Below are 27,091 nucleotides of genomic sequence, written 5' to 3' on the forward strand. Positions count from 1 at the left end.
AATAATGATTTAATGTAGACAACAATCTTATTTGAAAAGCAAGGGTTGGATTTGTTGCTAGGGAAATTAAACAAATAAATATTCGAGTCAGGATTTCTCTAACTATTTAAAGAGTCCTTAGAAGAGCTGTACTGAAATATAAGTGATTTAATAATTTTTATGGAATAGTTTTTGAGGAACAATAGAAATAGCCTATTCATTTTCAGTTTTATTCAGGTAAAAAAAAACAAACATCTCCTCTAAAATGATCCGTAAGATTTAATAAGTATGTACAATTTCTTATGTACTTTATACTCTGATTAGTTGTAATAATTTGCTAATGCTCTGAGTGACGCTGTTGGTCAGCGTGTGCAGATTTTAAATGCTGATTTTTAGATCCTCCTCTGTGTTACGACTGTGTGCAGACAGGATTTCTCTTCACTTTGGACTTTCTGTTGGTCAAAAAGAACATCGCGGAAGCATTGCCTTTCAGCACTTCAGGAATATATTTCATTTTTTAAATTTATGTCCGATTATAAATGTCTTAATCCTGCCTGTTTTGGAATATTTATAAAATGGTTGGTTTTTACTCCCTCGATGCCCAGATAACTGGCTCTTCTGTCCGCGTTTCATCATGGCTGACAATGCTTCTGGTCGGATTTGCTTTTGTCGTGGCCGTTGCGCACGGGCAGGTCCGTTATTCTATTCCCGAGGAGATGAACAAGGGATCGGTGGTGGGAAATATCGTTCAGGATCTCGGTTTGGATGTAAAGAGACTGAAATCTGGCCGAGCGCGGATCTTTACGGAGGACAGTCGTGAGTACATCGGTCTGAATGTGGATAAAGGCACTCTGATAGTGAGAGAGAGGATAGATAGAGAGGAGCTGTGCGCTCAAGTGTCCCCATGCTCTTTACATTTTCAGATTATTCTAGATAATCCTGTGGAGCTCCATCGAGTTGATGTGGAAATATTGGATATCAATGATCATGCTCCTGCTTTTGACAAAAGAGAAATCAGTGTTGAAATATCGGAAACTGCAGCCCCCGGTTCGCGGTTTTCGTTAGACAGTGCGCATGATCCCGATGTTGGGCTGAATACACTGCAAAAATACACTCTTAATCCAATGGATCATTTCACTTTGAAGGAATTATTTCGTAACGATGGCAGCAAATATGTTGCGATGGTTTTAAAAACTCCGTTAGACAGAGAGCTTCAGGAAGAGCATCAGTTAATTTTGACAGCATTTGATGGTGGATCTCCTCAGAAATCTGGAACAGTTAAGATAACTGTCACTGTTCTTGATGCAAACGACAATTCTCCTGTGTTCAGTCAGCCAATATACCGAGTGTCTTTGTCAGAAAATATTCCGAAGGATAGTTTAGTAGTGACAGTCAGTGCTACTGACAATGACAAAGGATCTAATAGCGAGGTTACCTATTCATTTTCACAAAGCACCGGAAAAGAGGCCATGGATTTGTTCAGCATTGATTCAGACAGTGGTGAAATTAAATTGAAAGGTTTCTTGGATTTTGAAAAATCCAAACAGTACGAAATAGATGTCGAGGCAATTGATAATGGCGGATTAATTGATAGCAGTAAGGTGCTAATTGAAATTACAGATGTTAATGACAATTCCCCTGTTATCAGTGTTATCTCATTTTCCAACCCAATCCCAGAAGATTCAGTCCTGGATTCTGTTGTAGGAATGCTGAATATTAAAGACATAGACTCCGGGAAAAACGGACAAATTAAATGCACAATTAATTCAGATCTGCCATTTCGCATCAAATCGACATCCTCTAATTTCTACAGTTTAGTTACTGACCGTATTTTAGACCGTGAGAAGTTTTCTGAATACAATATAATGATCACAGCTGCAGATGAAGGATCTCCATCTTTATCTACAAACAAAACACTGAGGCTTAAAATATCTGATGTGAACGACAACGCCCCTGTTTTCCAGCGTCACTCATACACCGCTTATGTGATGGAAAATAATTCACCTGGAGTGTCTATATTTGCGGTGACAGCAACTGACAGAGACTCTGGTAATAATGCGCGCATTTCTTATTTTTTAGAAGATCTTTCTGTGAACGGAGTTTCTGCTTCGTCTTATATTTCAGTTAACGCAGACAGCGGAGAGATTCTTGCTATCCGATCTTTTGATTTCGAGCAAACAAAAGAGTTCAATATTCGCGTAAAAGCGCAGGACGGAGGCAACCCGCCTCTCAGTAGCAACGTGAGTGTGAAAATTATTATTCAGGACCAGAATGACAACGCGCCTCAGATTCTGTATCCAGTACAAACTGGTGGCTCTGTGGTGGCTGAAATGGTGCCTCGTTCAGCAGATGTGGGCTATCTTGTCACTAAAGTGGTGGCTGTGGATGTGGACTCTGGACAGAATGCCTGGCTCTCATATAAACTGCAGAAAGCGACAGACAGGGCGCTGTTTGAAGTGGGCTTACAGAATGGAGAAATAAGAACTGTGCGTCAAGTCACCGATAAAGACGCTGTGAAACAGAAGCTCACTGTTGTAGTGGAGGACAACGGACAGCCCTCTCGTTCAGCTACAGTCAATGTTAACGTGGCGGTGGCGGACACTTTCCCTGAAGTGCTCTCCGAGTTCACTGACTTTACGCACGACAAGGAATACAACGACAACCTGACATTTTATCTAGTCCTGGCCTTGGCTGTAGTTTCTTTTCTCTTCATCGTGTCCATCATAGCTATACTGTCAGTGAAATGCTACAGATGGAGACGTGAGCGGATGTTTTATAAATCCGGCGCCAATCTGCCAGTTATTCCGTATTATCCACCCCTTTACGCAGACGTCGGGGGAACAGGAACTTTACAGCATATGTACAATTATGAAGCTTACAGAACCACTGACTCTAGAAAGAGTGATCTGAAATACGACAGACCTCCTACTGAGAGCATCATTAGTCTGGACAGCAGTGGAACTCAGACTCTTACGCATGCGCAAAAAATGAAAACTAGTGACGACCATGATCAGGTGAGAACTCTTACTGCAGTGGATCCTTCCAGTACTCGTTATCGATTTTTTAAAGAAAATTTCTGAACGATTCTCTATTTTGGAAAATAAAAAAATAAAAAAAAAGACCGGTTCCAGGTGGCATTATTATAGACTGTCTTTGAGCAATGGTCAATTGCTGTTTTATCTCTACAGATTGGTATATATTTAAATAATGATTTAATGTAGACAACAATCTTATTTGAAAAGCAAGGGTTGGATTTGTTGCTAGGGAAATTAAACAAATAAATATTCGAGTCAGGATTTCTCTAACTATTTAAAGAGTCCTTAGAAGAGCTGTACTGAAATATAAGTGATTTAATAATTTTTATGGAATAGTTTTTGAGGAACAATAGAAATAGCCTATTCATTTTCAGTTTTATTCAGGTAAAAAAAAACAAACATCTCCTCTAAAATGATCCGTAAGATTTAATAAGTATGTACAATTTCTTATGTACTTTATACTCTGATTAGTTGTAATAATTTGCTAATGCTCTGAGTGACGCTGTTGGTCAGCGTGTGCAGATTTTAAATGCTGATTTTTAGATCCTCCTCTGTGTTACGACTGTGTGCAGACAGGATTTCTCTTCACTTTGGACTTTCTGTTGGTCAAAAAGAACATCGCGGAAGCATTGCCTTTCAGCACTTCAGGAATATATTTCATTTTTTAAATTTATGTCCGATTATAAATGTCTTAATCCTGCCTGTTTTGGAATATTTATAAAATGGTTGGTTTTTACTCCCTCGATGCCCAGATAACTGGCTCTTCTGTCCGCGTTTCATCATGGCTGACAATGCTTCTGGTCGGATTTGCTTTTGTCATGGCCGTTGCGCACGGGCAAGTCCGTTATTCTATTCCCGAGGAGATGAACAAGGGATCAGTGGTGGGAAATATCGTTCAGGATCTCGGTTTGGATGTAAAGAGACTGAAATCTGGCCGAGCGCGGATCTTTACGGAGGACAGTCGTGAGTACATCGGTCTGAATGTGGATAAAGGCACTCTGATAGTGAGAGAGAGGATAGATAGAGAGGAGCTGTGCGCTCAAGTGTCTCCATGCTCTTTACATTTTCAGATTATTCTAGATAATCCAGTGGAGCTCCATCGAGTTGATGTTGAAATATTGGATATCAATGATCATGCTCCTGCTTTCGATAGAAAAGAAATTAGTATTGAAATAAGGGAATCTATTGCCTCGGGTTCAAGGTTTTCGTTAGACAATGCGCATGATCCCGATGTTGGGCTGAATACACTGCAGAGATACACCCTTAATCCCACGGATCATTTCACTTTGAAGGAATTATTTCGTAACGATGGCAGCAAATATGTTGCGATGGTTTTAAAAACACCGTTAGACAGAGAGCATCAGGAAGAGCATCAATTAATTTTGACAGCATTTGATGGAGGATCTCCTCAGAAATCTGGAACAGTTAAGATAACTGTCACTGTTCTTGATGCAAACGACAATTCTCCTGTGTTCAGTCAGCCAATATACCGAGTGTCTTTGCCAGAAAATATTCCGAAGGATAGTTTAGTAGTGACAGTCAGTGCAACTGACCTGGACAAAGGATCTTATGGTGAGGTTACCTATTCATTTTCACAAAGCACCGGAAAAGAGGCCATTGATTTGTTCAGCATTGATTCAGACAGTGGTGAAATTAAATTGAAAGGTTTCTTGGATTTTGAAAAATCCAAACAGTACGAAATAGATGTCGAGGCAATTGATAATGGCGGATTAATTGATACCAGTAAGGTGCTAATTGAAATTACTGATGTTAATGACAATTTCCCTGTTATCAGTGTTATCTCATTTTCCAACCCAATCCCAGAAGATTCAGTCCTGGATTCTGTTGTAGCACTGCTAAATATTAAAGACATAGACTCTGGGAAAAACGGCCAAATTAAATGCTCAGTGAATTCAGATCTGCCATTTCGCATCAAAGCGACATCCTCTAATTTCTACAGTTTAGTTACTGACCGTATTTTAGACCGTGAGATGTTTTCTGAATACAATATAACGATCACAGCTGTAGATGAAGGATCTCCATCTTTATCTACAAATAAAACACTGAGGCTTAAAATATCTGATGTGAACGACAACGCCCCTGTTTTCCAGCGTCACTCATACACCGCTTATGTGATGGAAAATAATTCACCTGGAGTGTCTATATTTGCGGTGACAGCAACTGACAGAGACTCTGGTAATAATGCGCGCATTTCTTATTTTTTAGAAGATCTTTCTGTGAACGGAGTTTCTGCTTCGTCTTATATTTCAGTTAACGCAGACAGCGGAGAGATTCTTGCTATTCGATCTTTTGATTTCGAGCAAACAAAAGAGTTCAATATTCGCGTAAAAGCGCAGGATGGAGGCAACCCGCCTCTCAGTAGCAACGTGAGTGTGAAAATTATTATTCAGGACCAGAATGACAACGCGCCTCAGATTCTGTATCCAGTACAAACTGGTGGCTCCGTGGTGGCTGAAATGGTGCCTCGTTCAGCAGATGTGGGCTATCTTGTCACGAAAGTGGTGGCTGTGGATGTGGACTCTGGACAGAATGCCTGGCTCTCATATAAACTGCAGAAAGCGGCAGACAGGGCGCTGTTTGAAGTGGGCTTACAGAATGGAGAAATAAGAACTGTGCGTCAAGTCACCGATAAAGATGCTGTGAAACAGAAGCTCACTGTTGTAGTGGAGGACAACGGACAGCCCTCTCGTTCAGCTACAGTCAATGTTAACGTGGCGGTGGCGGACACTTTCCCTGAAGTGCTCTCCGAGTTCACGGACTTTACACACGACAAGGAATACAACGACAACCTGACATTTTATCTAGTCCTGGCCTTGGCTGTAGTTTCTTTTCTCTTCATCGTGTCCATCATAGCTATACTGTCAGTGAAATGCTACAGATGGAGACGTGAGCGGATGTTTTATAAATCCGGCGCCAATCTACCAGTTATTCCATATTATCCACCCCTTTATGCAGACGTCGGGGGAACAGGAACTTTACAGCATATGTACAATTATGAAGCTTACAGAACCACTGACTCTAGAAAGAGTGATCTGAAATACGCCAGACCTCCTACTGAGAGCATCATTAGTCTGGACAATAGTGGAACTCAGACTCTTACGCATGCGCAAAAAATGAAAACTAGTGACGACCATGATCAGGTGAGAACTCTTACTGCAGTGGATCTTTCCAGTACTCGTTATCAATGTTTTAAAGAAAATTTCTGAACGATTCTCTATTTTGGGAAGAAAAAAAGAAAAAAAAGACCGGTTCCAGGTGGCATTATTATAGACTGTCTTTGAGCAATGGTCAATTGCTGTTTTATCTCTACAGATTGGTATATATTTAAATAATGATTTAATGTAGACAACAGTCTTATTTGAAAAGCAAGGGTTGGATTTGTTGCTAGGGAAATTAAACAAATAAATATTCGAGTCAGGATTTCTCTAACTATTTAAGGAGTCCTTAGAAGAGCTGTACTGAAATATAAGTGATTTAATAATTTTTTATAGTTTTTGAGGAACAATAGAAATAGCCTATTCATTTTCAGTTTTATTCAGGTAAAAAAAAAAACATCTCCTCTAAAATGATCCGTAAGTTTTAATAAGTATGTACAATTTCTTATGTACTTTATACTCTGATTAGTTGTAATAATTTGCTAATGCTCTGAGTGACGCTGTTGGTCAGCGTGTGCAGGTTTTAAATGCTGATTTTTAGATCCTCCTCTGTGTTACGACTGTGTGCAGACAGGATTTCTCTTCACTTTGGACTTTCTGTTGGTCAAAAAGAACATCGCGGAAGCATTGCCTTTCAGCACTTCAGGAATATATTTCATTTTTTAAATTTATGTCCGATTATAAATGTCTTAATCCTGCCTGTTTTGGAATATTTATAAAATGGTTGGTTTTTACTCCCTCGATGCCCAGATAACTGGCTCTTCTGTCCGCGTTTCATCATGGCTGACAATGCTTCTGGTCGGATTTGCTTTTGTCATGGCCGTTGCGCACGGGCAGGTCCGTTATTCTATTCCCGAGGAGATGAACAAGGGATCAGTGGTGGGAAATATCGTTCAGGATCTCGGTTTGGATGTAAAGAGACTGAAATCTGGGCGAGCGCGGATCTTTACGGAGGACAGTCGTGAGTACATCGGTCTGAATGTGGATAAAGGCACTCTGATAGTGAGAGAGAGGATAGATAGAGAGGAGCTGTGCGCTCAAGTGTCTCCATGCTCTTTACATTTTCAGATTATTCTAGATAATCCAATGGAGCTCCATCGAGTTGATGTGGAAATATTGGATATCAATGATCATGCTCCTGCTTTTGACAGGAAAGAAATCAGTATTGAAATCCCGGAATCTGTTGCCCCTGGTGCACGATTTTCGTTAGACAGTGCGCATGATCCCGATGTTGGACTGAATACACTGCAGAGATACACCCTTAATCCCACGGATCATTTCAGTTTAAAAGAATTAACTCGTACTGACGGTACCAAATATGTTGAGATGGTTTTAAAAACTCCGTTAGACAGAGAGCTTCAGGAAGAGCATCAGTTAATTTTGACAGCATTTGATGGAGGATCTCCTCAGAAATCTGGAACAGTTAAGATAACTGTCACTGTTCTTGATGCAAACGACAATTCTCCTGTGTTCAGTCAGCCAATATACCGAGTGTCTTTGCCAGAAAATATTCCGAAGGATAGTTTAGTAGTGACAGTCAGTGCTACTGACAATGACAAAGGATCTAATAGCGAGGTTACCTATTCATTTTCACAAAGCACCGGAAAAGAGGCCATGGATTTGTTCAGCATTGATTCGGATAATGGAAAAATAAAAGTAAAAGGTTCCTTAGATTTTGAAAAATCTAAACAGTACGAATTGAATGTCGAGGCGGTGGATAAGGGCGCACAAGCTGATAGCAGTAAAGTAATGATTGAAATTATTGATGTTAATGACAATTTCCCTGTTATCAGTGTTATTTCATTTTCTAACTTGATTCCGGAGGACTCTGTCCCGGGCTCTGTTATATCAATGCTAAATATCAAAGACCTAGACTCCGAGAAAAACGGAGAGATTAGATGTACACTTAATTCAGATCTGCCATTTCGCATCAAAGCGACATCCTCTAATTTCTACAGTTTAGTTACTGACCGTATTTTAGACCGTGAGATGTTTTCTGAATACAATATAACGATCACAGCTGTAGATGAAGGATCTCCATCTTTATCTACAAATAAAACACTGAGGCTTAAAATATCTGATGTGAACGACAACGCCCCTGTTTTCCAGCGTCACTCATACACCGCTTATGTGATGGAAAATAATTCACCTGGAGTGTCTATATTTGCGGTGACAGCAACTGACAGAGACTCTGGTAATAATGCTCGCATTTCTTATTTTTTAGAAGATCTTTCTGTGAACGGAGTTTCTGCTTCGTCTTATATTTCAGTTAACGCAGACAGCGGAGAGATTCTTGCTATCCGATCTTTTGATTTCGAGCAAACAAAAGAGTTCAATATTCGCGTAAAAGCTCAGGATGGAGGCAACCCGCCTCTCAGTAGCAACGTGAGTGTGAAAATTATTATTCAGGACCAGAATGACAACGCGCCTCAGATTCTGTATCCAGTACAAACTGGTGGCTCTGTGGTGGCTGAAATGGTGCCTCGTTCAGCAGATGTGGGCTATCTTGTCACGAAAGTGGTGGCTGTGGATGTGGACTCTGGACAGAATGCCTGGCTCTCATATAAACTGCAGAAAGCGGCAGACAGGGCGCTGTTTGAAGTGGGCTTACAGAATGGCGAAATAAGAACTGTGCGTCAAGTCACTGATAAAGATGCTGTGAAACAGAAGCTCACTGTTGTAGTGGAGGACAACGGACAGCCCTCTCGTTCAGCTACAGTCAATGTTAACGTGGCGGTGGCGGACACTTTCCCTGAAGTGCTCTCCGAGTTCACTGACTTTACACACGACAAGGAATACAACGACAACCTGACATTTTATCTAGTCCTGGCCTTGGCTGTAGTTTCCTTTCTCTTCATCGTGTCCATCATAGCTATACTGTCAGTGAAATGCTACAGATGGAGACGTGAGCGGATGTTTTATAAGTCCGGTGCCAATCTGCCAGTTATTCCGTATTATCCACCCCTTTACGCAGACCTAGGCGGCACGGGCACTTTAAAACAAGCATTTAATTATGAAATGTGTGGAACTGCTGATTCCCGAAAAAGTGATATGAAGTATGTCAGACCGTATAGTCAGAGTGTGATTAGCCTGGACGCAAATGGAACTCAGACTCTTCTGCATGGACAAACTGAGAACCAGGTGAGATCTTCATGATGAAGACTGCATGTCTGTCTGTTGTTTAAACGAGCGGACTAGCTTTGGACAATTATTCTGCTTCAATAGAATTGACAACAATAATAGCAATTTTAATACCTTACAGATTTTTTCGCTTAAAGTATTTAAGAGGTTGTACATTCGATGAAAACATACATTTATACTTTACATTTGTACTGTGCATGCTCTTACATATGTATTTTCTCATACATTTGTATATCTTACATATGGGCATTATATTGATGCAGTGGTGGTTCAGTTGTTAAAGGCTTTGGCTTGCTGATTAGACGTCGAGAGTACAAACGCCAGCACAGCCAAATTGCCACTATCAAACCCCTGAGCAAGGCCTTTAGACTTTTTGATTCAATGGGCGCCGTATCACGAATGACCCTGTGCTCTGTCCCCATCTTCCTTACAAACTGGCATATGCGAAAGAAGAATTTCACTATAGTGTAATGTATATGTGCCAAAATAACGGCCTCTATTATCGCTAAAATTATAATTGAGATGTTTAAAATGACTATATTGCTTACATGCTGTATATAAATGTTCAGATACATACACATCTGCACGCATAATATATGAATGGACCATGCAGCCACTTATGAGGTATAGCTTCATCCATATCTCCTCTGTGTAATTATTATTATTATTATTATTATTATTATTATTATTATTATTATTATTATTATTATTTAGAAAACATTCTACCCTCTTTCACGGCGGTCATTTTTATCTTTTGTGTAATGCTTATTCTGATCCATAAGAGTCGCTGTTGATCAATGAAGTGGATTTTTCTGAGGTATAAAAAGCCTACGATTCCCTTCTTACTGGCATTCGCGCATGTCTGCTGTCTTGGATTCCCATTTCAGATTGTATAAAGACTGTGTATAGGATTTTGTATACGTTGTTTTCCTTTTCTATTGATTACTGAAGCAAGTGAGTTGGGCTGTTCATGAACAATCGCGAGGATATTGTATGTTAGTCTTATAAGGAACTCGGTAACGCTGCTGTATCATTATGAGGGAAAACATCTTTGTCGCATGGCGTGTGCTTTTTGTGTGTTTGCACTTGCTCAATGGCGCATCCGGGCAGCTCCGTTATTCTGTGGCTGAAGAAATGTCACCTGGTGCTTTAGTCGGAGATGTTGTGAAGGATCTGAATATGGAGCCTAAGCGGCTGCTTGAGGGAAAGGCTCGTATCTTCGCGGCGAGCGGGCGCGATTATGTGCAGCTGGACAGAGAGAAAGGACATATCACGGTAAAGGAGAGGATGGACCGGGAGAGTCTGTGCTCTTCCTCAACGTCTACGTGCAGCATCAGCTTCGAGATTATTGTGGAAAACCCGATCGAGCTCTACAGGGTCACCGTGGAAATATTAGACGTGAACGATAACAGTCCTGCATTTCCACGAGGGGAAATTAAACTGGAGATCAGTGAATCAGCTTCTGTCGGAGCGCGCTTTGCTGTGGATAGAGCTCTCGACGCCGACGTGGGAATCAACAGCATCCAGAGCTATTCAATTGACCCGACCGAGCATTTTACACTGAAAACACAGAGTCGAGCAGGTAGTGGAAAAAATGTCGAGCTTGTTTTACAGACGCCATTAGACAGAGAAAAGGAAGAACATTTGTATCTAACAGTAACCGCTATAGACGGAGGCAGCCCTAAACGATCTGGCACTGTAAAAATTCATGTTGTTGTTTTAGACATTAATGACAACGCACCTGTCTTTAAAACGAGTTCTTATAGAGTATCTGTCCCCGAAAACACGGCAAAGGGGGCGTTACTGATTACAGTTAATGCCACTGACGCAGATACAGCATCAAATGGACAAATCGGCTATTATTTTGAACACACCACACTTAAAATCAGAGAGATTTTCACAATCAATGAATCCACTGGTGAGATAAGGCTTTCTGGAGAGCTGGATTTCGAGGACACGACTGTTCATGAATTTAAAATCCAGGCAAAGGACCAGGGAGGTTTAGCCGACTCCTGTGAGGTTGTAATTGACGTGACAGACGTGAATGATAATGCGCCTAAAATGACGCTCATGTCCTTTTCCAACACGCTCCCCGAAAACTCGCCCCCAGGCACTGTAGTAGCCATGATCAACGTACAAGACAGCGACTCGGAGGAAAACGGAAAGATCACCTGCTGGATTGATGGCAATCTCCCTTTCAGAACCGAATCGTCTCTGTCCAATTACTACAGCATAGTGACAGCCTCCAGTTTAGACAGAGAGCAAACGGCGGAATATAATATCACAGTCACGGCCAAAGATGGCGGTCTCCCATCGCTGTCTAGTAAAAAAACTTTGCTAGTAAAGATATCTGACATAAATGACCATTCGCCACGTTTTGAACGGGAGACATACGATGCACACATCCCTGAGAATAATTCACCTTCTTTAATTGTGCTCACCGTGAAAGCGAACGATGAGGATATGGGCGCAAACGCACGTGTATCGTACTTAATCGTCGACAAAGATGTGAATGGAAGACCAGCATCATCGTTAGTTTCGATTGATTCCGACAATGGCAAGATTTACGCGATTAACTCATTCGATTATGAGCAAATTAAGTCGTTCAGCGTTACTATTAGAGCGCAAGATGCTGGTTCACCTTCTTTGAGTAGCAACGCAACAGTAAACTTTTTTATTCAGGACCAGAATGACAACGCGCCTCAGATTCTGTATCCAGTACAAACTGGTGGCTCTGTGGTGGCTGAAATGGTGCCTCGTTCAGCAGATGTGGGCTATCTTGTCACTAAAGTGGTGGCTGTGGATGTGGACTCTGGACAGAATGCCTGGCTCTCATATAAACTACAGAAAGCGGCAGACAGGGCGCTGTTTGAAGTGGGCTTACAGAATGGAGAAATAAGAACTGTGCGTCAAGTCACTGATAAAGATGCTGTGAAACAGAAGCTCACTGTTGTAGTGGAGGACAACGGACAGCCCTCTCGTTCAGCTACAGTCAATGTTAACGTGGCGGTGGCGGACACTTTCCCTGAAGTGCTCTCCGAGTTCACTGATTTTACGCACAAGGAATACAACGAAAACCTGACATTTTATCTAGTTCTGGCCTTGGCTGTAGTTTCCTTTCTCTTTATTGTCTCCATCATAACTATATTATCAGTCAAATGCTACAGGTGGAGACGGGAGCAGATGTTTTATAAATCCGGTGCCAATCTGCCAGTTATTCCGTATTATCCACCCCTTTACGCAGACGTAGGGGGAACAGGTACTTTGAAACAAGCATTTAATTATGAGATCTATGGAACCGCTGACTCTAGAAAGAGTGACATTAAATTTGCCCCATCTTCCAGTCAGAGTCTTTTGAACGTTGACATAGGAGGCACAAGGACTGTGCCAAGACAAACCAAGCACTCCATTGACCCAGATGTTAATGTTGAGGTGAGGACCTTAAAATATTTTCCATGAATGAAAGTTGAAAGTTTGTAAATCTTTATCTATGATGTGTGCTTAATAGGTACATAATAGGTACTCTATTGCATACTTAATTAATATATGGCAAATAATAATTTGTGTTCAGTGCCATTTTACTGTTTGTAGAGTAATGAAACAAAATAAGAAATGGTTGGAGAGTTTAAAAAAAAAAGAAAGAAAAAAAGGAAGAATGCAGATACAAAAAAAGTGATTATGACTTGGTAAAGAGAAAGGGGGGGGGGGGGGGGAGTGCGGGAGGTCCAGGTCCAGCCATGATGCCATTGAACATGACCCTTAACCCTCAGTTGTTGATTTGTATCCGCTCTCAATTGTAAGTTGCTTTACATATAACGTTAGGAAATTAGCAAATGTAAATTTGTGTGTAAGATAGAGAGAGAGAGAGAGAGAGAGAGAGAGAGAAAGAGAGGATTTGCAGTTTTTACATTTTGTTTGTTGTTGGTGACCTTTTCATGAGATTTTTGAACACTTCTCCTCATCCATTGGACCGTCATACAACATTAAGCAGAAAATATGAAAGAAAAAAAAAAAGTGGTAGAGGAGAGAGGGTGAGTGATGCTACCCTGTCTCACTGCTCATGTACCTGTGTATAAAAGCGTGCTAGATCTGAGTATTTCCACCCTCGTCTTAACCTTTCATGACCTTATATGTTTATATAAATACTTGCAAATTTACATCCTGGCCTCTTGTAAATGTAGTGGGTGAGAGGAAACAGCAATTAAACTAATAATGCTGAGGCACCTTTATGTGGCTGGTATCTTGTGTTTATTTCCCTATTTCACCACAGGCAGCCACTTTGAAATCAACCATATGTCCTTTGTTGCTTAGTGATTTGTGGAGACAGTGGGCAGGGGTACAAAGCTCATGTGGCAGACAGATGTGGAGGTCGTTTTCTACAGGAAGAAACAATGTGGGTTGTGCTGTGGCTTCACACTGGGTTTTATTAGAGAGTTGTGCAGCGGTCATGCATGGTTCTAAGAAAACTAAGTTTATGCTTATAAAGTTACTAGGCTTATTTGTGCAAAACCTTAATCAACAAGAAAAAAAATAGTACTATACTGCATTAGTGCAACACCACTTTGTGTTACTTAAACTTAATATATCTCTCTTTGTTTGTGTCTGTGTGTATGTGAGAGAGAGGGAGAGAGGGAGAGAGAGAGAGAACTTTAGCCATGCACTTCTTCATCTGGGCTTAGTTAAGCCAGGTTCTGAACGCTATACCCATTAGCAAGACCAGTGTTTATGGCACATGCCCCTGAGTTTCTCTATTAAATCATATATGTAATTATTGCCTCATTTCTCATTTAAAAACTAAACTGACCACTCTGGGCCTATAGAAAAATGTATAATGGGCCAACACTTTATCTGTAACTAGATAAAATCAATACTGTTGTTTTGTTTGCATTTCTAGACATATTTTAAGGGGCTTAATGCCAGCTGGGCGTGACTTCCATTCAAAGCATGGGTTGGTTGGCCGTAGGGTTGTTGGTGTTGATGTTGCAATGTGTGTGTGTGTGTGTGTGTGTGTGTGTGTGTGTGTGTGTGTGTGTGTTTGTTGGGGTCTGGAATAAGGTTGATCAGTAATTTAAACATAGTACATATCTATATAGCATCTTTAGATAAACAAACTTTCAGACTGTAACAAACTGTATTATTAAGTAAAATCATTTGCATTGACAGTACTCCATCATTCACATACATACTAACATACATATATAGGCTACATACTTACATACATCAATATACAACCAATTTTTTTAAATATTGTTCCTGATTTTATATTTGTTGTTATTTTGTTTCTGGGTTGTTTGTGTGTCTTTTCTCTCTTTCTTCGTTGTTCTCTTTACAGTAATTCAAGCTTACAAAATTAGTTCACCTGAGTCCATATTTAGTTTGCATTATCTCTGCTACCTTTGAAATATTAAGCGGTAGAAGATGGATGGATGGATGGATGGATGAGAGTTGGTATCATATTAGTGTGATATAATGCACTGTATCTCTAATGTTGTTGTATGGTGTTATATGTTGTTTATCAGGTATTTGTAATTACATTACAGTTGTGTATCTTGTTATATTGACCAGGTTGATCAGATAAGCACCCAGTGTGCAATAGAATTTGTCGTGTAGAGTGTATTCTGTATTGTTTATTGTCTTGACCTGACATGAATCAGCACTGTTCCATTCCACTGCAGCATCCAGTGCCTGCAGTGTCAGATGGGCAGTGTCTCTTTTCATAGATAGATAGATAGATAGATAGATAGACAGATCAATCTGTGATTGTGTTTCTCCTCCTCCTAGTTCTTGATGAAACTGTATATATCAAATCATTGCTGATGCACTGAGGATTACATAAAGATTTTGTATAAAATGGCAATATAATTGCTGTATAATGTCTGAAGAAGAGGAGCAGTGCTTTTTCAGCCCTTTTCCCTTTTACTTCATCCCTCCTCCCTTCCCCCTCTCCAGCTGCACCCCTCTGCAGTCTTTGTGCTGTGTGTGCCTGACTGCTCCCTATTCAGTTTAGAGGAAAGTAGGCTCTTGCTTCACCTTCACAAAATAATCTCACATTTGCAAATTCTTTGCAACACTTGTCACAACACAATTCATATGAAATGTTAAGGGTTCAGAATGGGGTTAACACATGCACCTATTCTAACAACTTTATTGTTAATGAAAACACACTTCTCTCACTCATTTCAATTGGACTTTTTTATGCTTCAAATGAGGTTGCCCTGTCACATAGGCCTTTCCACCATGTGTGCCTTGCATTGCAGCTCTGCAGTCATTGGTGTGTGTGTGTGTGTGTGTGTGTGTGTGTGTGTGAGAGAGAGAGAGAGAGAGAGAGAGAGAGAGAGAGAGAGAGAGAATGGGTGAATGAGAAACAGTGTAAAGTGCTTTGTAGAACCGCTAAGGTTAAAAAGCACTATATAAGTGTAGATTTACCCTTTACTGTTATGTATGTATTTCCCCCCTCCTCCTAGCCCACTTTCATCCTTAGATAGGATGTGTTGCCACAGCAACAAGCTGACTCACATTTAGACTGTACCATTATGTCACAGGCCACAGGGGGGCAGTGAGAGGCTCAAAGCCATGTGTAATGATGTACAGTAGAGGAAGTGGTTCTGTAGGAGATGAAATACCCCTGCAATTAATAATGTATTCCACTGACCTAGGGCTCTATTCTAATGTGATGGGGGAAGGGTGTGTGTGTGTGCCCGCGTTCTAGAAGACACCTTAGGCAGATACACATCACATGTGCACATTGAACCCAATTATGAATAAATCACGTAGGATATTGTAGAGTTCTTGCCTATTCAGGGGGTCCATACAGCAATCAGTGCATTGACAATACTGAGAAAGAAATTAAACTAACTTAATTAACAATAAAACCATGATGCTTCCAATATCTATCTCTCTCTCTCTCTCTCTCTCTCTCTCTCTCTCTCTCTCTCTCTCTCACACACACACACACACACACACACACACACACACACTCACACACACACACACACACATATCATCTGTATTAATTAATTATGTGTACTGTAACCTTAGAATTTTTTTATTTTTATTTTAGAGTTGTGTTTCTGGTCACATGTCATGTCTCCACAAACCATTGGCTAATATATGGATTCGAATCTGTTTGTAATTGTGCAGAAGATAGGTAAGTATGAGTTGCATCCCAAATGTGTCAGAGGAGTTCATTATTCTAACTTATTTCCTTCATGTTCAATCTTTTTTTCATGCTGTCCTCCTGCCTGTGCTGCTGTGGCCGCCTGTCCTGTCCCTGCTTTATTATGGTCTCCTGTTTTTGACTCAATAAAGGTAAGAAATTATTTATTTTTGAAGTCTTTAAGACATTCACATCTTCCTGGTTAGTCTATTAAAATCACACTTTGAATTACACTGGTACTGTAAAACCTGGGATTTTGTATGGCCATTCTGAAAATTGAGAGTTACTCAGCTGTAGCTGTGAGGCTATGGTGCTCTTGTTGGGTTTTGGGGACTTTTTGGGTTTTGAAGCTTTGACATTGAAGTGGTTTTTATGTAATAACGTGTGTGAAGAGTTTGCCAACTACATATTTAATTCATTCATAGAAAACTGATGTATGAACTTAAAGATTTATGCTGAAGTCCTCAGTTTTCTAAATAACCACACAGTGACTGATGTTGCTTACATGATGGTTTCATCACAATCCTGGCAACAGAACATTAAAATAAAACCACAGCATTCATTTATCAATTCAGCAGTAAACAACTGTCTTTGTTGGGAGTTTTTTTGAGGGGGGTGGGGGGTTGCTTTCATACAAGATTTGCACTTTCGTTCTGAAGTCTGACAGCTAATTTATTACAGCTGCTGTGTTGAACAGTCTGCAAGATTTAGTGAAACTGTAATCAAACAGTGTTTGCCTCACTATGACTATATGAAGCTGATATTCTTATTTCTATGTCTTTATATATATCGAATGTTTAAGTACATCTGAGTTTATTCTCATATATGATCTTTAAACTATTCTACATACATCATATATATAATCTACATATATGATCTTTAAACTATTCCTATGGAATGTACTTTATGTACAAATTCATTCATTCCTTCATTCAAATTAGGTTTGAAGGTTTGGTCATGGTGGAGCTGGAACACTGGGTGCACACACATGCACACCTAGGGACAACTCCTAGGGAAGAACATGCTGAACTCCACACAGACATTACCCTGCTCTCAGGACAAAACTGGTAACCCTGGGACCTGTGTGTAGTTCAATTACATTTTGTTCTTCGCATTTCCCAGTTTGCAAAGAAGCCAGTGTCAGAGTTCCAGATCAGTTATGGTGTATACTCCAGGAGCGTTCTCCTTGGCATTCCTGGGATTTAAACTCTCTACCTTCTGATCAGTAACCCTGATCACTGGCCCACCACTGCCCTAACCAGTTTGTCATTCTAGAAAGATGTCAATAGTAGCAATTTCCATATTCCTTTCCTTTTTTTTTGTAGTGTGTTTTGAGCATCGTTGCTAAATCATTTATGCTACTGCATGTCACGAGTCATGATATTTTTTGTTTGTGTTTTGGGAAATGGCGAATTAATTCAGTTATTAGTGGGAGGTTTTTTTTTATTTAATTTTTTTTTTGTGTGATAAACCTCTTGGTTTGTTTGCGCTGCTGTTGGTGAAGAGAGTAAGCGAGATCTCCGCTCTGAGTGGCGCTGTTCGCGCTCGTGGTGCTGAAAGTCTCTCATTCATTCTCCCCCAGCTCCTGCTCTTTCGCGCTCTCTTTTTTTATATATTAAAGAGTACCTGAGCATATGAATCCTGACGTGTTTTTCCCTTTGGATATTTTTATGACCGTGCACACAATTTAAGCGTCGCTCTTTTAATGCAAATGTTAAACGCACAGCAAGCAAAGAGCTCTCTCTTTATTTGTGTGTGCATGTGGTGCGCCGCACCCTGGTGCTGCACTGCACTCTGTCTGACACGTGTGCATTCAGAGAACAGTGTTATTTGTGTGTTACACCACAAGTCGGCACTAAAGAAACCTGATCCACCAGCACGTACTACAGGTCTTCTTCTTCTTCTTCTTCTTCTTCTTCTTCTTCTTAACAACAACAACAACAACAACAACAATGATAATAACAATAATAATATTAATAATAATAATATGTGTGCTCCGCGATAGACTGATGTCCCTTCCAGAGTGTATTCCCACTTCACATTCAGTGCTCCCAGGACAGTCTCTAGATCCACCACGACCTTTATCAGGATAAAGTGCTTAGTGAAGATGAATGAATAAATAATTCTATTATAAGTCATTATTAATTATAAAGCTAATACTCAAATCTTCCTGACATGTGTAATGCAACAAACATAATATTAGTTCATATTATATAACTCAATATTGTTTGTTTTTTTTTATGTGAAATGCTTTAAGTCACACAATTAAGGCTCCTGCAAGTAACCATTATTTCTGAATAAGTACTTCACTGCTAATAAATCATAAATAATTTTAACAAAGAAACTTGTATTTCTTTAAGTGTTTACAAAGTACATTAGGATATTTTATCAGCATTTTGTAACATATAGTTTGAAAATTTTGTATAGTTTTAATTTGATATGTTAAGATATGTGGGATTGTTTTTATTCAAGGACAAAGATGAAGTATTGCAAGTGTTCTCTAATTTGATAAGTCTGTGTGATTTGTTTATGCTCAAGTTGAATGCTGCTGTCATTCTCCTATTGGCTCATACAGTGATGTCTCTACACCAACAGGAAATGCTAAGGAAGTATTAGTCATATCAGCTTCAGCATCAGCATCAAGTATTAAAGCCAAGTATTATCAGTATTAGTATTAGCATTAAGTGTATCAAGTATTAGCCTAAAACAAAAAAGCTTTTAGCTTTTATAAGTGTTTTTTGCATAGTCAACAAAATGTATTCTACTTGGAACTTTTTCTGAAAGGGTATAGTCTGAACTAATTTTTTTTTCATATATTATGATGTTGTATCTATGTATTAGTGTAATATAGTAAGTTATGCTTATGTGCTTTATCTATATAGTACGTTAGTTAAATACAGTATTTTATCTATTAGTAAGTTAAGTGAGATACCTTCTAGCACCCTACTCGAGTTCCCAACTAGAACACTGTCAGAACGCTAGAACTATTAAACATTCAAAGAACCTGTAAAGAGTCTTCTTTAAGAATATACAGCATGACATGTGTCTATAAAGTATAGAAATGTATGTTATCTTTTACTTCAATAGCAGATCTTGTCATATTTTTCTGATTGATATGGATAATGTGAGATGTAAGACAAAGAATGTTATGCTTTGGCTGTCAGAATGAGGCATATATTTTATATACAGATGGGGTTCTCTTTAAGAGATTGAATCCTTATAGGACACTATTGTTGTAAATCTTGATAAAGGCTTCTGCATGAATCTGGCAGATATATTGAGCTATAAACTGTGGGCTGTGTCTGAAGCTGTAAGGAGTATTTCAATGTGGACGTAAAGCCAAAAAAATCACTTGGATATGAGAATATACAGACAGAGAGACAGTTGTATGCTTCTTTAGGTGTTGATTGTATACTTCCTGTAGTAGCTTTATCAAGCACTCCATATAGCAATGAATTATTTCTGAAGATCAAGTTTTAAAATTACATTTACATTTATGTCCATCCAACTGACCATATGAAGCTCCTTGAATAATGGTTTAAATATTTTACAGAAGTCACCTTGGCCTCAGAAATAACGGTACCAGACTGTAATTTTTCTTGTCCCTGGGGTGAACCATCAAAAAAAAAAAAAAAAAAAACCTTTACTGTTCATAGTACCATCTGCAACAAGGAAAAGTACAGTTCGGTACCTTTTTCTCTGAGACCGTGTGTATTCAGAAAACCTTGAAGACTAGAAACCTTTACAGATGTTTTGTATGTTTATGTTTTATAATGTAAACGTCATCCAAACGAAAGTTGTCTTAGTGAGAGCTTGGCTTCCTGATTTATAAATGAACTTTTGTAGAAAGCAGAAATATAATAAAGGTCCATGCGAACCCTTTATACTAAAAAAATAAATAAATAAATAAAGAGAAATGTTGAGCTGATTAAGAAACAGTGCCGTCCGGTGGCTCGCTCCTGACTTCGCAGCAGTGGCAGTGAACTTGTGGATTGGGTTATAACTCTCCATGTTTTGCTGGCTTCCCTTCTTTCAGTGCCAGAAAGACAGAAAGAAAGAAAGAAAGAATAAAAACAAGCAGAAAACACCGTTAGTAGCTCGTAGAGATCTGAAAAGCACATAAAATAGTCTAAAAACTTAATTTTGCATAATACGAAAAAACAACTTACTACTGTAGGCTGAAGCAGCGTCGTACATCCTTAATGTCTGATTTAAGAAATGTCATCGAGTCACTGAGAGACAGCGGATTCCCGGTCTGACTAAGCCACACTGACTCTGTGCTGAAAAGTTTTTTGGGTCCGAAAAGTAACTAAGTAAGTGTGTGTGTGTGTGTGTCCGTCCTTCGTGGCCGGGGTCCTCCCTCCTGCGCGCGTGTTGGCACTCTCAGCCAATCAGAAGGAGCCCTTTGTGGCCGCGGCTCCTCCTTCGTGCGCGCGTTGGAGAGGCCCAGTCAGCGCGCGGAGGTTAGGGAGACGGCCGGATGGAGTTTTGCGTGTTTTCTACTTTCCTTTTATGTTAATTTACCGAAACGTTTTTCGGGTGCCATGGATTGTTTAAGTCGTTTGCGTTTACTCCACGTCAAACGGATTAAGGTTCGAATGGCATGCTGAGGATTAATATTTGACGACAGCTATGGTTTGATCACAAGAAAACTTCTGATTCAGACCTGTGTGAGCTCATGATGGAGCGGAGAAAGAGGAGCCGCTGCTCGGAATGGCCCGCGCTCTGGCTCGCCCTCTCCTCCCTGTCCTGCCTCTCAAGCGCCTCTTCAGAGCTCCGCTATTCTGTGGCCGAAGAGCAACAACTGGGCTCTTTTGTCGGGAACATAGCGAAAGACTTGGGCCTCACGGTTCAGAAGATTAGTGAAAGGAACGTTATGCTCGTTAATTCGGACCCCAGCGCTCAGTATTTCGAGATAAACTCAGTTAGCGGTGCCTTAGTCATTAGAGAGACCATCGACAGGGAGCGCTTGTGTGGGTTGAGTTTAACATGTCCTTTACACCTGAAAATAGTTCTCCACACCCCGTTAGAGATGCAGCGCGTCGTTGTAGACGTTGTTGATGTAAACGACAATTCGCCGCAGTTCCCGGCTCGTAACTCATCGCTGGAGGTCTCGGAGGCGGCCGCGCCGGGGACCCGCTTCCGCCTGGAGAGCGCGCGCGACCCCGACGTGGGCATCAACTCGCTGCGGACCTACCGTCTCGAGCAGAACGACTTCTTCGCGTTAAACGTCGAGACGAAAAGCGACGGCAGTAAAGTTCCCGAGCTTGTGCTGGAGAAGGCTTTGGATCGCGAGACGCGCGCCGCGTTTCGTCTCCTGCTCACGGCGGTGGACGGCGGACAGCCAGAGAAATCCGGCACCACGTTATTGCTGATCACTGTTTTGGATGTGAACGACAACGCGCCCGTTTTTGAGGAGCCAGTGAAACGGGTTAGCCTTTTGGAGAACTCTCCTATTGGCACTACTGTGGTCAAATTAAACGCCACAGATGTAGACTCTGGAACGAACGGAGAAATATCTTTCTTATTTAGCAAATACACACCACAGAGAATCCTCGAGGTTTTCAATGTGGATGCTAAAACCGGAGAACTCCGGGTTATCGGCGAGGTGGATTATGAACAGGCGAGTGTATATGACATCACCGTTCAGGCCAGGGACGGTGGAACTCCCGCCATGGAGGGTTCGTGTCACATCAAAGTGGAAATATCGGATGTGAACGATAACACGCCGGAAGTGACGTTAACATCCCTCACCAGTCCCATCAGCGAGGATGCACCAACAGGCACTGTAATTGCGTTAATCAGTACAAAGGATTTAGATTCAGGTAAAAACGGACAGGTGACATTAAAAGTGTCTCCAGGGCTGCCGTTTAAACTGAAATCTGCGTTTGGTGAGCATTACACCCTTGTTACAGACGGCCCTTTGGACAGAGAAACCATCCCTGAGTACAATGTCATTGTGACTGTGACAGACGCCGGTTCTCCTCCATTGTCCTCTAAAAAGACATTTGTTGTTAGTCTCTCTGATGTGAATGATAATGCTCCAGTATTCTCACAGCCATATTACTCTGTTGACATCGTGGAGAATAATGCCCCCAGTACCTCACTCATGACAGTGTCAGCCTCTGACCCAGACTTAGGGGACAATGCCCGTCTCACCTACTCCATCTTGGCCTCTACTGTCCATGGCACCCCTGTGTCCTCTTACGTCTATATCAACCCAGAGAATGGCAATATCTTTACCATGCGTACATTGGACTATGAGCAAATGAACGCATTCAAGATTGAAGTACAGGTCCAGGACAGTGGAGTCCCACCACGCAGCTCCAATGTCACTGTCCATGTCTTTGTCATCGACCAGAATGACAATCAGCCCGTCATCCTTTACCCCGCTAACTCTGATGACTCTGGCCTCCACCTGACCATTCCCAGCTCTGCCCCTGTCGGCCATCTTGTGAGTAAGATAGTTGGTTATGACCCTGACAGCGGGTACAACGCATGGCTGTTCTACAGCATCGCTCCTGGTGAGGATGCAGAATTTTTCCGTATTGGAGAGCACACAGGCGAGCTTCGGACTACAAGGAAACTATCTGAGGTTGAAGCAGGGAGCCAAGAGCGCTTATCGTACAGCTTTGTGGTGGTCGTCCAGGACAATGGACAGCCTAACCGGTCCACTAGTGCCTCTGTCACTATCACCATAGAGGAGAAGAGTGTAGACACAGCCACAGACCTTCATAAAACATCTTCTCGTAATACAGGTGGAATTCCGGATATAAGCCTGTACCTCATAATTTCACTGGGCTGTGTGACTCTGGTCTTTCTTTTGACCATTGTGGTGCTGCTGGTGCGGTGCCTTAGACACAAAGATGACCTGACGTGCTGCTACTCCAGGAAGGGCTTCCGTTCTCGCCATGCATACCAGCAGCGCTCCCATAAGGACCTTCACCTCCAGCTGAACACAGATGGGCCCATCCGGTACATGGAAGTGGTGGGGGGCCCTCAGGAACCCCATACACGCACATACAGGCCCTGCTACTCCACACTCTCCAGCAGGAGCGACTTTGTGTTTGTTAAGACTCCTCTACTGAGCCATAACAACACATTAAACATGACCCTAACCCGGAAGCACTTATTGAACTCAGCCAATGAGGTGAGGGTTCAGCTTGGCACAGAAGCTGACAACATTTAAGATGCTGAATAGTTCTATATTGCTGTCACCACATGAATGAGGCAGATTTCTGGTCATTTTACCATCTTAAAAACTACTTTTATTTATTTCTCTTTCTTCTAAATCAACCTCAGATGGCTTTTCCCACGATCCCACGGTGTAGCTTTGCTAGCGACATGCCGCAGCCCCAGAGATTTGTTTTTACATTTTGATCACAATTAAGACTAGGAATTTCAGCTTTTCTAGAAAACCAGGGTTGGAGCGACAAACAAGAAATTGTATGGATATTATAAAAGAAAGATAATGAGTCAGAGAGAAAGAGTGAACCTATACCCAGATGTTTGACAATTTGAGACATATTTGTCCAGAATTTTAAATATTTCTAAAACATTATGTATAAAGAACAGAAAAGCAATCTTCTAGTCAGAGAAAATAGATGAAGGGAAGAGTAAATAAGGAGAGAAAGGTTGTTGGAGAGTTAAAAAAAAAAAAAAAAAGGTCAACATGGCTAGCCGATGGCAGAAAGGGACATGGCAGATAGTAAATTGAGATGAGAAGGAAAGAGGGGGATGGATAAATGAAGACAGAGAGAAGGATATAGAGGTGAGGTGTGTGTAGAGAAAGAAATTGGTAGCTGAAAACAGGATTCCAGAGGTCATCCTGTGACCCAGGACTTCCTGTTGTAGTGGAGGTCAGTGATTGGTTCCATACCTTAAAGCCATGTGACCTTCAGTAATGTGTGTGCGTCTGACTTGGGAAATCTCATAATGAATTTCCATATTAACCAGGAGTCAGACAACCCATAGAACAGCACAGACCACACAATGAGATTTCAATGTAGACATTCAGCTAAACTCAATGTGTATAATAACAGAGTAAAGGTGTGTTTATTGTAAGTAGTAAATGCTGATACTGAGGGGAGAGAAAACATTTGAACAAAGTTCTCACTCTTGCTTTGTAATCATTATTCAAGTATTTTTACAATATTCTCTTTTTTCCTCTGTGGAGTGAACGCTTTCATCAGACCGTAATGTTGGAGTCCTTTGTATTCAGGATATGATATGTGAGGTGAAAAGCTTTGGGGCCTCAGACTGATGTTATTTATACCTGCTGTATGTTGAAGCAGGACTTTGTTTAATCCCTTGTCTTTGTATCACGTTTTTAAAAGGCGGTAAAGAGGGAGGTGAGACTGAAAAATAGAGATTTCCTGTTCTTTCTCTCATTCTTTCTATGTACCAGTATCTCCCTTGTGTGCTGTCTGTATATCCTCTGGGAGTGCTTTTGGCCCTCAGGTCATGAAGAGACCATCTGGCTCCTCTAGCATGACACGTGCGATTTGTGTGTGAGTGTTTTGTGTTTTGTTGGAGGGCATGTGAGCCACAGTACCGACAGAAGGATGGGGCATTATCTCATAGCTCAGAAATTCAGTCAGGGATAGTGGAGTTTTCAGCCATGTGTATGTTTCTGGGAGAGCCGTAGCCTAATTTATGAAACAGTTCTTGTAGTGCTGTTACAGACAGAAAATGAAGAGGGGTTATTCCCCTGCATGATGTGTCCTTTTCCTCTCTTTGAGCCATCATCATGTAAAGAACAGCTTACTTTTCCTTCCTTTTACATTTGTGTGCATCTTACATAGCCAAATGTCCTGTTTCTGTTCGTGGCAGCCATTTCCTCTTTTTCCTCATCCTCACCATGTGTTTTCCTGCTGAGCTTCCTGCTCACTTAAGGCAGCCATTTTACTGTCACCTCTGTTTAGTTGGTAGTGTTGTAGTGAACTTCATTATTTATATATGTAGGCCAACTCACAACTGTGAAGTATATCTCATCTCATCTCTAGTTTCAATGCAGTGGTAATCAAAATGTTAAGCTTCAGCTGTACTCCAGAGCTCGATTTTTATGCCATCTTATTACCGTGTTTATGGCTTTTTATTGACTTTAGTGACCGTATTATTAGTATTGCTGATGTGGTGCATTTTATTTAACTCACAACTTTTTTAAAGTCTTATTCCATAGATTGTACTTCATGAATATTATAGTTGTGAGATATCTGCTCTTCTAAGATAAAATGAGTATCATCACAGTGAGCAGAATATCTGCTTAGCTGAGCTGGAGTTCTTGAATTTTTTTCTCAGTGCAGTCTGAAGTCAAGCACTCGAATTACTGTTCAAGTCATGGGTAAAAAAAACAAACCTAGCTCTGGTGAGTACAGGAACATTACAGGGTTATTTTGTCTCTACATTACTGTAAGAAAAACATCTAAAAAAAAAAAAAAAACATTATTAGAACAGAACTGAATAGACATTAATGATCCACTGCTGTGGAAATTTTCCATTTAGGTATTAGGTAAGAGGAGCATCCTCGCTGATGTAGAGAATGAGATAGAGATTTGTCTTTCATGAGCGCAATAAAGGATGTGTGTGTATGCTTAGAAGCAGCTGTTTTCCATGGGTTCCCTCTGTAGAGCCTAGCCTTGGCGGGAAGCCTGAATATGTATCCGGTTTCAGTGCAGTGGCACACAAAGTGTTAAGTTCCAGTTCATTTCATAGATGGATTTTTATGCCATCTTGTTTGTAGCCTTACTTTAATGGCCAGTGTAGTAGCACTATGGCAATATTGAAGTGTGATCTTATTGATCTGGTATTTATTTTTTACCTCACAACACAGACAAACAATTTACTTCATGAATATTATTCTGTGGTCAATATATCTCTGGAGAATTTCAAAGTGATGCACTCTTCAACACCACTTTTTACCCCATGTCCTGGCTGGCTGGCTGGGAGCTTTTACCCACTGAGCCACAGCTGTTGAATTAAACTCACAGACCTCAGTAAAACACTTAAGAAACACGGTAGACCCAAGAGAACTAAAAGCTATTATTTAGGTTAACCTCATGTTGGAAACTTTCTACAGGTTGTGTTAAAACAGAGTGCTACTTTAATGGCGTGCGTGTCAGGAATGGGACACGGCTGTTGGGCTGCAAGCACAGCCCATCAGCAGAGTACTAAATGACAACATGTGTGTTCCAGTAAACGTAGATTGGTTATTGAGACTCCACAGTTGTCTCATGTGATACAAAGTTAAATGTAGATATTAGTTACTAATAATATATTCTATATATTTTTTTAGTTATCGAAGTTTCTATATATCATATCTGACTAATTCTGTCAAAACGAATTGTACTATTCAAACTATTCAAATTCTGCTGGCATTTGCTTATTTATACATTCAAAAGCAAAGCAAAAATCCACATGGAAATTTTTAAGATCCAAACATTTTACGTTTAGTGTGTTGAGACACACATTTTCAACAAGTTTTGGCTAAATAACCTTTGTTTTTGATGGGTCTGAATAAATTCATCCAACTTATTGCCTCTGTTAAATTCAAAGTTTTTCAACTGAAATCAAAAAGTATCTATTTTATAGTTTAAAAATGCGTT

The 27,091-nt window shown here is 40.6% G+C and overlaps 2 protein-coding genes across 31 annotated transcripts in view; both read left to right on the forward strand.

The window, feature by feature from the left end:
• The window catches only part of LOC108274931 (protocadherin gamma-A11), a 97,679-nt gene that overhangs the window by 55,430 nt on the left and 15,158 nt on the right, over window positions 1–27,091 (forward strand). For 2 of the 30 annotated variants that reach the window (XM_053685595.1, XM_053685601.1), the window contains exon 1: window positions 3,587–6,175. The exons of 22 other annotated variants lie outside the window; for them this stretch is intronic. In XM_053685595.1, coding sequence (XP_053541570.1) covers window positions 3,737–6,175 — 2,439 coding nt within the window. In that variant the 5' untranslated portion in view covers window positions 3,587–3,736. 6 more of the 30 variants (XM_047160102.2, XM_047160103.2, XM_047160107.2 and 3 more) reach the window with 3 other exon arrangements.
• LOC128634903 (putative protocadherin beta-18) lies at window positions 554–3,417 on the forward strand. The gene has a single exon (XM_053685612.1). It carries the CDS (start codon window positions 555–557, stop codon window positions 3,057–3,059), a length of 2,505 nt encoding a protein of 834 aa, XP_053541587.1. The 5' UTR covers window position 554; the 3' UTR covers window positions 3,060–3,417.

Source organism: Ictalurus punctatus, chromosome 14, assembly GCF_001660625.3.
Source record: "Ictalurus punctatus breed USDA103 chromosome 14, Coco_2.0, whole genome shotgun sequence".
Lineage (NCBI taxonomy): Eukaryota > Metazoa > Chordata > Actinopteri > Siluriformes > Ictaluridae > Ictalurus > Ictalurus punctatus.

Bases quoted from the DNA above. Each gene is read 5' to 3' on its own strand.
- LOC128634903 (XM_053685612.1), top strand. From the start codon at position 555: ATGGTTGGTTTTTACTCCCTCGATGCCCAGATAACTGGCTCTTCTGTC.